Source organism: Micropterus salmoides, unplaced genomic scaffold, assembly GCF_014851395.1.
Source record: "Micropterus salmoides isolate LMB-PRFRI ecotype aquatic unplaced genomic scaffold, ASM1485139v1 Ms_hic_scaffold_23, whole genome shotgun sequence".
NCBI classification, from domain to species: Eukaryota; Metazoa; Chordata; class Actinopteri; order Centrarchiformes; family Centrarchidae; genus Micropterus; species Micropterus salmoides.
Genome location: NW_024041484.1, coordinates 6,096,966 through 6,107,732, shown reverse-complemented (window position 1 = coordinate 6,107,732; position 10,767 = coordinate 6,096,966). Strand labels below are relative to the sequence as shown.

The 10,767-nt window shown below is 41.5% G+C and overlaps 2 protein-coding genes across 2 annotated transcripts; both read right to left on the bottom strand.

Annotated features, from left to right (window-relative positions):
- Window positions 1-3,073: 3,073 nt before the first annotated feature.
- Window positions 3,074-6,457, bottom strand: LOC119918126 (fibrinogen-like protein 1). Its single transcript, XM_038738673.1, has 7 exons — window positions 6,227-6,457; window positions 5,869-5,943; window positions 5,666-5,693; window positions 5,418-5,509; window positions 4,921-5,038; window positions 4,462-4,647; window positions 3,074-3,899 (listed from the first exon to the last, which is right to left on the bottom strand). Exons 1-7 carry the CDS (start codon window positions 6,440-6,442, stop codon window positions 3,604-3,606), a joined length of 1,011 nt encoding a protein of 336 aa, XP_038594601.1. The 5' UTR covers window positions 6,443-6,457; the 3' UTR covers window positions 3,074-3,603.
- Window positions 6,458-9,375: 2,918 nt separating this feature from the next.
- On the bottom strand, window positions 9,376-10,463 carry LOC119918517 (stonustoxin subunit alpha-like; the record flags this gene model as incomplete). Its single annotated transcript, XM_038739295.1, has 1 exon — window positions 9,376-10,463. A coding segment is annotated over one exon (636 nt), but the record flags the coding sequence as incomplete, so codon positions are not given.
- Window positions 10,464-10,767: the final 304 nt, after the last annotated feature.

Genomic DNA, 10,767 nt, shown 5'->3' with positions numbered 1-10,767 from the left:
GTTCAGTTCCAAAAAGTGTGCATATTATTATACATATGATGTACTTTATTTGTTTTGACATGACTGAACATGACTGAAAATTCTGGTTCTCTGTCCCATCAGGTGATGCTGGTACCTAGCTACCTACTAGCGCTTCAGATCTAGACAGGGCATTTGCATCAAATAACGCTTTGTCAGCTTTTCTGAAAGTATCAGACAACAGCACATGAGTAATTATGATCAGGTGCTTTTGTGGAAACCTTCTTTGGTGGACAGGGCCACTTTTGCACATGCAGATAGGAATCCGGCTGGCTGTACGGATGTTAGTATCTACAGCATGGTAGCTACGGCGTAGGCTACTGTGTAGGGAACAGGGCTACGCGTAGGCTACGCCGTCGATTTGACGCAAAAGTATAAATCAGGCTTAAGGCTATCGCTATTGGGTTAGAGGCGAAGCAGTATGAGTCTATGCTTTACTGGGTCCATCTGGTACCATTAAGCCAAAATCCACCTTCCCAGAGCACTAATTAAGCAGTTCCCACCCAGAATTGCACAATGCGTAATGACTCACCACACATGCCCCAATGTCACAGCATAGTAGAATATCACATGTTCTCCATGCCCTCACAAGGCTGGGGACAGAGAGGAGGGCTCTGCTGCTTTGAAAATGCAGATGAAGGTTACACATTGTAACAGTTCCAGCTGTAGACAGAGCAGGCCTAACATGAAAAGCAGCTCTTCCTGCGCCGGTCTGACCCAATCATCTAGCCATCACAATTTGGCCTCTAAGTAGCCTAAATCCTTACGCTTACCCATTTTTCCTACTTCTAACATATCAACTTTGAGGACACAAGGTTCACTTACTACCTAATACATCCCACCCACTGACGGGAACCATGGTAACAAGATAATTAGTTATTAGTTATTCACTTCACCTGTCAGTGGTCATTAAGTTATGACTGATTGGTGTATGTTGAAAAGGGCAGTGAGACTCAACCAGGGGTGTGTTTCTTGTACAACGATGGAAGGTAGCATGGAACTACCTAATTATATATATGTATATATATATATATATATATATAGGCAAGGATTATACAGATAAATGAGCCACACTGTTGCGAGTGACCACTCCACATACACTGTCATGCTGATCACTTATTCCCAAATGTGTGTTTTTGCTGAAAATAGTTCAACACATGCATACCTTGAGTAATACTAAAACTGAACCTTTAAAAAATCTATGTAGTTGTGACACATTTATAAAGATGCTGTGTATAAACTTTTTTTTGATGGTACAAAATGTATAAAACAACTTCGTCTCAGGTCAACTGGAGGTGAAGAGCAGCAGTGTGAAGTCTGGACCCTCTGGCTATTACTACCAGGGTGTGTAGTGAGCACTAGGTGGCACCGCAGTTCAACAATTCAGCACCCCTTCTGCCATCAGTGTCTGAAAGGCAAGAAGGTCCACCTGTATGGAGACTCCACCATCAGGCAGTGGTTTGAGTACTTCAGAGTAGCACTACCAGGTAACTGATCCACAGGGATTTCTGCCAACAGTTTGATTTTGTCCACACTGCAGCTTCATCTGTTCCCTCTGTAATACTTTTAGGAGTTTAACCTGCACAGTCCAAAGCACATTGGACCTTTCATGGCCTTGAACTATGCAAACAACATCTTGGTGACATATCACTGCCACGGTCCTCCTCTCCGTTATAACGTCCTTCCAACCGCCGAGCTGCGTTACATTGCCAATGAACTAGATGGCTTAACCGTAGGCACCGACACTGTCGTAGCTCTCAGCATCTGGACTCATTTCTACCCTTTCCCCATCGAGGTCTACATCCGGCGGCTGCAGAGCATCCGCAGGGCAGTGGTGCGGCTACTGGACAGGGCTCTAGACACACTGGTCGTCATCCGGACCGGGAACCCCAGAACTTTGACTTGTACTATTGCACTAGCCTACAGCGACTGGTATGCGGTGAACGGTGACAAGGTGCTCAAAGCTGTGTTCAAAGATGTGAATGTTCATCTGGTGGATGCCTCGCCCACCACCTGCCGCACGAAATCCACCCACCTCCTCCATTGTTAAGAATATGATTAATGTTCTCTTGTCCTACATATGCCCTCAAAAGGTTGGCTAGATGTGTTAGTTCACTAACCGAAGCAAAATCAGATGAAGCAGATCTGATTCGATTTATTGCCCAGGTATGTGTACAGGAATTTTTCCAGTTTTCGTTACACTCTCAATGTACATCACAGGAAAAACATACAGCTAAAACAAGATCAAAAACATTTAACTGTATGTATGATGTACAGTCTCACAAAAGTGAGTACACCCCTAAATCTAAATCTTTCCATGTGACACTTTCCATTTACTGTACATTGTAGCAAAGTGTAATTTCTTCAGTGTTGTCACATGAAAAGATAATATTTCCAAAAATGTGAGGGGTGTACTCACTTCTGTGAGTGTAAATTTATTTCTGTCCCTCACTTATTCTTAGCCTAGGCCTTAGGTCCTTAGCAGCTGGTCAAATTGCTAACTTGAAATATAGGCTGTGCCTCAATTCAGGGGTAGATCCCAGTTATTTCCCACTTTTTGAACACTTCTCTGCTCCCCAGATGTTTCAGTTTTGTAAGCCTTGGATGTAAGAAGAACCAGACTCTAGCCTGCATTACTTCAGATGATTCTGACTGTGACTGTTTTCTGACAGTTACAAAAACCCATAAATCGGTCTCAAAATGACTGATGGGATGGTTTATACACTACAGACTGTTATCCCAGACGGTGGAAGTTTCAGACTGAGATGCTGGTGCTCTAGTGTGATATTTAAATGCAGTGAATGTGGCTTACAGCCGCTTTAAACTGCTGCTAAAACTGATACTGTTGCCAGAGTTGTATTCAACATTGTATGAAATGGTTGTTGATGGAAAGTAGGGAAACATAACTTCTTAGGTGTTGTACTTTCTAGGATTATGTATAAACTGGCGCACAAAGGTTCTGGATGTAAGTTTGATGATAAACTCACAGTGAAGTGCCCTCTGTTAATCACATGGTGTGGTGTTTTAACAGTAATAAAAACACTGGACAAAACAGGCATCTGCAAACATATGTATTTTTACTCTGGAACACAATGAAATAAATCTTCAGCAAGGTGACTTGGTAAACCAGAAATGACAAGTAAAATAATGACAACAAGTTTTAAAAGGTTATGATTGAGCAATAGGATCCAAAGTTAACTGCCTTTATGTCAGATGTTTAATTTATGTAACAACCAGTTGAAGAATACAAAAATTTTTAGGCATGCCTGTAAATGAAATTATTGGCATCTATAATTCTTATTTTGAATGTTTTTAATTTCTCTACTTTTTGAATGGAGTGCCTTAATGATGACCTCATAGACCACTGGCACATATCAAATGTCTACTTTACATGTATAAAAGAGTAATCGATCTCTTAAGGCAAAAAACACCTTGGAAGTGTTGAAATAAACCATACAACCAGTGTCTAAAACTAACAAAACTTTTTTTTTTGTGACCCATGTGATACATGTACTAAAATCTAATAAAATTTCTCACTGTGCTACAAGAAAAGCCAGCATGAAGTGAGAAGTGTGTTGGGTCCTCTCACACAGACTTGATCATCATTCTGGTAGCCTTTACGGAGTAAAGCGGAGTTTTCCAGGTTTGCCAGTAGAGCCCTGACGCCCAACCAATGTGGTCACCACCAGGATGCCAGTCGCCATTCAGACTGGCAGAGCCACAGCGGCTGTACCACCAACCGCCACTGCGTCTACTGGAACATTTCATTTCAGCGATGTCACCAAAGATGCACGGGGAGCAGCCGTCATTGTCACGGTCACTGGTGCTGAAGCCGTAGCCATTCTGGTCAATGCCTGGATAGGCACCACGGATGGCATCACCTTTGGACAAAGTTGGAAAACATTTAAGGGAGACTGTAGTTTAGAATTCAGTGGTCACTGTGAGCACAAGTACCAGTACAAGATGATGGCACATTGAATTTCCCTTCATTTTCAAATATCCTCTTGTTTTACTTTTGTCATTAAAATGTTAAAATCTTTGACATGCTAAATGTAGCATAATAGTATAAGTAATAAGGAGTCAAAGCCAGTTATCCAGCTTTATCAGGAACAGGTTTTGCCAACACTAGCTAGTTAGAGACTGAAGGAGCAAGTTTTATTGGGAACCATAAGCACTAAAAATTTTACTGGGGTCTGAAAGAAGCAACAAACCATATTTTAATGTGGACTCCTGGGTAAATAGTTTAAGGCAAACAACAATATACAATAAAACCTCCATCACTGAATTGTGCTCACAGACTTCAGAAGTAGTGCAGAAGTAAGACAAAAGATTATTCCAACCAGCATAAGAGAGGGAAATAAATGGGAGGGCATCTGTGTGTTTATAAAGAGCAAAAGGAAAAGAGAAAAGCTAAAAAGAAGTCATTAGAAAAGCCTGCAGTACCTGCAGTTCCTCTGTATTTCCCGACATGCAGTTTGAAAGCTGCTTTCTCATTGCCCAATTTGAAGTTTGTGTACTCAGCGAAAGCAGAGCCACCTTCGTGGTCCCAGAGGTCGACTCTCATGGTCCACTTCTTGGTCTTTTGTTTGGTCAGAAAGAAAATCCTCTTCAGACCGAGCCAGTGGTCGCCTGAGGGAATCGGCACAGCACGAGGATTTACATTTCATTTCTCGTCTTCGCACAAAATCACTTCTCCAGTAGGCTACATGTTACTACTCAGAGGATGCCCTTATTCAAAACACTTTTCAAAAGTTAGGGAAAATTGCTTTTTTGTCAATGTTTTACCTTAACAGCAAATTGAATCCCTTATCTTGTATGTTCATTTGTATGAAGGGATATTTACACAAACTGTAAATTAGAATTCAAGTAATGACACAGTACAGTTAAAAGTACTTTACTTACCTGTCAGATTACCAAAACCATTTTTATATGCTGCCCATTTCCTGTTAAAGGAAACCGCTTCTCCGATGCGCCTCTGAAACACCATCCAGCCTCCATCAGGTCGCATCTCACAGTACACCTGAGCAGGGAGACCAGCTGTTACAAAACTGTTAAGAAGACTGGGAAAGTGTGTGACTGAGACTTCTTGTACAGGGCTGTGGAAAAGATCACAATATGGGTTAAATAAACAAGTGCATGCAAGGATGCTTAATACAGTCTTTTAGCACAATATCATTCATGTAGCCATCAAGTACATATTTACCGCCCCTTTACCGCATCCTCATTTTAAAATGTCATGTGGAAACATTAAAAGTCAGTTGAAGATGGCATTTCCAACAGACTCATAAAGTTAGGTTTAGCATAATTTAGCTGGCTACAGCTGATGAAATCTGCAAGCGGAAGTTGTCATTTCAGCTTACAAAACTGACGTGTGTTCATGTCAGGTTTAGGTATGATACCTTAAATGGGGTCTTGACTCCCGGAGGCTTTATTACATAAACCCCACTGGATGCTTTTGGTGAGCGAACCTTAATCTGTGTGCAGTCTGTTCCTGAGGTTAACATGACAAGAGAAAAAAAACAAGAGGAGGATGATCAACCTTAAATTAGAATGCATTGTGCCTTGTACCTAATTTGTAATTCATTTGGATAATTTACATGAACTTGTAAGTATAGGCTACTGTAAGCAATAATAACATTCACCATACCTTGAGAAAAAACTGCTTTCCTCTGTTCCTAGGAATACCACAGAAACAGTTTTAAAGTGAGACTTGGTGACTGTAAATGTGCAACTTAAAAATACAGGCATTACAGCCAGAGCTAGAGAAGAAACTAAATATGTTCTTGTCCTAAACATATTAAAGAAAATAGAGGGGGAAGACATTGCAAAGAGGAGGAGAGGTTAATGTACCTGTGCCTGTTCTGTGCAGCTCAAAAGAAATGCCAAGATGAGCCCACAATACCCAACCAGCCTCTTCATTTTGACCTGGTTTTCAGAGTTTAAAAGTGACATGTTAGCCATGATAGATCATATCAATGTTTTACATTTATTTAAATTTTAATATATTTTAATGTACAGTAAACACGCACAGCAGTGTTGCAGTGTCACTGAATGTCAAATGAAAACTGCAGTTCACAACTCAATCCTTGCGAAGTGATAGTCTTACAATTGAGAGACACCAGACAAATCAACCTTCATTTACTTTCATAAGACTAAATGGTAAAATACTACCATTAACAGCCAATCCTTTCTTTCTGCAAATACTTACTGTGTCTTGGGTGAGCCTTGTATCCCTGGTCACTTCCACTAAAGAAACGGAACATTTTCCAACTGACTTAAATACCACACCTCTGTTTAGATAAATGGGCGGCATTTCCAGATATGCAGACTCAGTAGAAGCAAACTCAACAACAGACCCAGTCATCTCAGTAACTTCCCGTATTTCTCTTAAGTGGATCACCAGCAGGTCAAACTTTTCGGTCATCTGGTGAAATCTCTCATCAGCTTGATGGATTGGCACCACATTTTGTACATATACAGTGAGGAAAATAAGTATTTGAACACCCTGCTATTCTGCAAGTTCTCCCACTTAGAAATCATGGAGGGGTCTGAAATTGTCATCGTAGGTGCATGTCCACTGTGAGAGACATAATCTAAAAAAAAAAATAATAATAATCCAGAAATCAGAAGAACTTGCAAAATAACAGGGTGTTGAAATACTTAATTTCCTCACTGTATACACTACTTACATAACACATACTACAGTGCCTTGCGAAAGTATTCGGCCCCCTTGAACTTTGACCTTTTGCCACATTGCAGGCTTCAAACAAAGATATAAAACTGAATCAAGAAGAATCAACAACAAGCGTTCCACAATTATGAAGTGGAACGAAATTTATTGGATATTTCAAACCTTTTTAACAAATAAAAAACAGAAAAATTGGGCGTGCAAAATTATTCAGCCCCCTTAAGTTAATACTTTGTAGCGCCACCTTTTGCTGCGCTGTAAGTCGCTTGGGGTACGTCTCTATCAGTTTTGCACATCGAGAGACTGAAATTTTTGCCCATTCCTCCTTGCAAAACAGCTCGAGCTCAGTGAGGTTGGATGGAGAGCGTTCGTGAACAGCAGTTTTCAGTTCTTTCCACAGATTCTCGATTGGATTCAGGTCTGGACTTGGACTTGGCCATTCTAACACCTGGATATGTTTATTTGTGAACCATTCCAGTGTAGATTTTGCTTTATGTTTTGGATCATTGTCTTGTTGGAAGACAAATCTCCGTCCCAGTCTCAGGTCTTTTGCAGACTCCATCAGGTTTTCTTCCAGAATGGTCCTGTATTTGGCTCCATCCATCTTCCCATCAATTTTAACCATCTTCCCTGTCCCTGCTGAAGAAAAGCAGGCCCAAACCATGATGCTGCCACCACCATGTTTGACAGTGGGGATGATGTGTTCAGGGTGATGAGCTGTGTTGCCTTTACGCCAAACATAATGTTTTCCATTGTTGCCAAAAAGTTCGATTTTGGTTTCATCTGACCAGAGCACCTTCTTCCACATGTTTGGTGTGTCTCCCAGGTGGCTTCTGGCAAACGTTAAAGGAGAATTTTATGGATATCTTTAAGAAATGGCTTTCTTCTTCTCAATACGACTGATTGTTGTCCTATGGACAGAGTCTCCCACCTCAGCTGTAGATCTCTGCAGTTCATCCAGAGTGATCATGGGCCTCTTGGCTGCATCTCTGATCAGTCTTCTCCTTGTATGAGCTGAAAGTTTAGAGGGACGGCCGGGTCTTCGTAGATTTGCAGTGGTCTGATACTCCTTCCATTTCAATATTATCGCTTGCACAGTGCTCCTTGGGATGTTTAAAGCTTGGGAAATCTTTTTGTATCCAAATCCGGCTTTAAACTTCTCCACAACAGTATCTTGGACCTGCCTGGTGTGTTCCTTGTTCTTCATGATGCTCTCTGCACTTTAAACGGACCTCTGAGACTATCACAGAGCAGGTGCATTTATACGGAGACTTGATTTCACACAGGTGGATTCTATTTATCATCATTAGTCATTTAGGTCAACATTGGATCATTCAGAGATCCTCACTGAACTTCTGGAGAGAGTTTGCTGCACTGAAAGTAAAGGGGCTGAATAATTTTGCACGCCCAATTTTTCTGTTTTTTATTTGTTAAAAAAGTTTGAAATATCCAATAAATTTCGTTCCACTTCATGATTGTGTCCCACTTGTTGTTGGTTCTTCACAAAAATTACAGTTTTATATCTTTATGTTTGAAGCCTGCAATGTGGCAAAAGGTCGAAAAGTTCAAGGGGGCCGAATACTTTCGCAAGGCACTGTATGTATCTGCTGCGCACAGACACACATGTTGACCGCACCGGCAGCTGCTGTGTCACTGAATGTCAAATAAAAACTGTAGTTCACAACTCAACCCTTGCAAAGTGACAGGCTTAGAAATGAGAGATACCAGACAATTTAACGTTCATTTACTTTCACAAGACTAAATGGTAAAATACGACCATTAACAGCCAATCCTTTATGTCTGCAAATATTTACTATATGTTGGGTGAACCTTGAATCCCTGGTCAACTACAGAAACGGCACATTTTCCAGCTGACTAAACTAACACACCTCTGTTTTAGATAAATGAAGGCACTTCCTGATATGCAGACTGATTAGGAGCAAACTCAAAACACCCAGTCATCTCCGTAACTTCCCATATTTCTCTTAAGCAACTTGCTCTTTTTATGAAGTATTTCACACAACTTTCACAACTGTGACATTTCAACACTAGCAGTTTTTACAGACTTGGTTCTCTGACTTTTCCCATCTGGCTATACCTCTCAGAGATGGGGACGCGAATTTGAGACTTGTACTCAAGTCGTACTTAACCTGCTGAAAACAGACACCCTTTTCCAGGAAAAACACCTAAAATAACATACCCAAAATCAATCAGGAATAACTCCTCAACCATTAGGCCTAGATGCATAATTGTGGTCTCCTTTGAAAGGTCAGAAGCTTAGGAATATACATTAACTACATTAACATATTTATTTTACCCTTACTGGAAGACGTTTTGTCCCTCATCCAAAGGACTTCTTCAGTTCTGACTGACTGGCAGGGAAACTCAGCTATTAACCTCAGTGGGGTCGTTATCTCGGGTCATCGATACCGCTGGTTCATTAGTGTTCCTGGTTGCTGTGACGACAGTCGTTACAGTCGTTAAGACTACCTGTGGCCAAGACTGAACGACCATCGTTGGTATCTTCACCTGAGGCCTCTGAGGTTAAATAGCTGAGTTTCCCTGCCAGTCAGTCAGAACTGAAGAAGTCCTTTGGATGAGGGACGAAATGTCTTCCAGTATCTTCAACCAAGTCCAGTTGCCCTTGATTTTAACCTTCGTTGGATAACTATGACCTGGATGACTGAGAATCTTCATAGACATTAAACTGGTCTGAAAGTCTGGGGGGGATGTGTTGACTTACAGTAGTTTATAAGCTGTGATTAGTTGTTGCAGTGCACATTATATGGTTGTGCTCTGTAAATGAAAAAGACAAGTTACAGAATTCCTTAAATATATGCAGTGTTATAAGCAGCCTGGATTGAACGTAGAAGGTGATACAACACTCATTATACCAATGAGAGACTTGTCTTGAACTCTAGCTCAAAGACTTGAGACTTGACTTGGAAATTAGCTCAGAGACTTATGAGCATCTCTGTCAAACACTGGCCATGTTTTCATATATACATTACTTTTTCTTGTAGGTTTGAAATCCATTTAGATAGCATAAGTGAACATTCAGAATTCTCTTTTGCTCCTATTAATCACATTTCAATGTTCAGCAACCCAAATCAACGTGCAGTCAAAATTCCTCAATTCTTTCTGCACTAGCTGACCGAGAAATTAATGTTGGCAAACACTCTACTGTGCAAATAGTGACAGAGCAGTCATCCTCCTCCATCCCAAACCCGGGGTAGAGAGGCTCAGTAAAGGAGCCGTGGAACGTGTGAAGGTGACTGAGAGTCCCAGAGGAGACACTGTAGAAGGACAGGGAGCCACCAGGCCAGTCCAGATACACTCCAACCCTGTGGGAGCGAGACGGGGGTGCTGGTATTTCTACAGGCTGGTTGTCATGCTGAGCGCTGTAGTGATCCTCAGAGCAGAACAGACTCCAGGACTGATCTGTGTATCCAAACCCACACAGGTGAGAGCCAGCCCTCCGACGGATCCCCCTCATCACCACAGCAACGTCCACCCAGCGTCCTCGCCACTCCACCTCCCAGTAGTGGCGTCGGGTGAGGCCTTCGCGACACAGCACCTGGGAGACACTCTCAAACGTGTCGGGGTGATCTGGGTACTGCTGTGTCTCCCTGACCCACGTCACCTGCTTTCCACTATCGTGCAGAAAGAGAGACTTGGCAACTGTGTTTGTGTCCAAAGTCAGCGTACATGCATCTGTACAAAATACAGATATGGCTATTTCAGCTTTTTTTTCATAAATAAATTATATTAATAAACTATATTAACAAATTAGGGGGACCCAGGGTAAAAATGGCAAATGGCAAAAGTTATAAACACATTTTCTTGCAGTGAAATGCACCATGTAAGCATAATATAAACTAAAATAATTAAGCCCTCAGGGTCTCTGCAAAACAGGGCCTCAACAATATAGCTATAGTATAGTATAGCATTCAACTGCCACACATCTGTCCCAGAGCTTTCAGACCCAACTGACCTGTGCCTAATCTAACCAAAAAGACACAGACAGAATGAAAGAAAGTAACCAGATCAGGATCACAGAA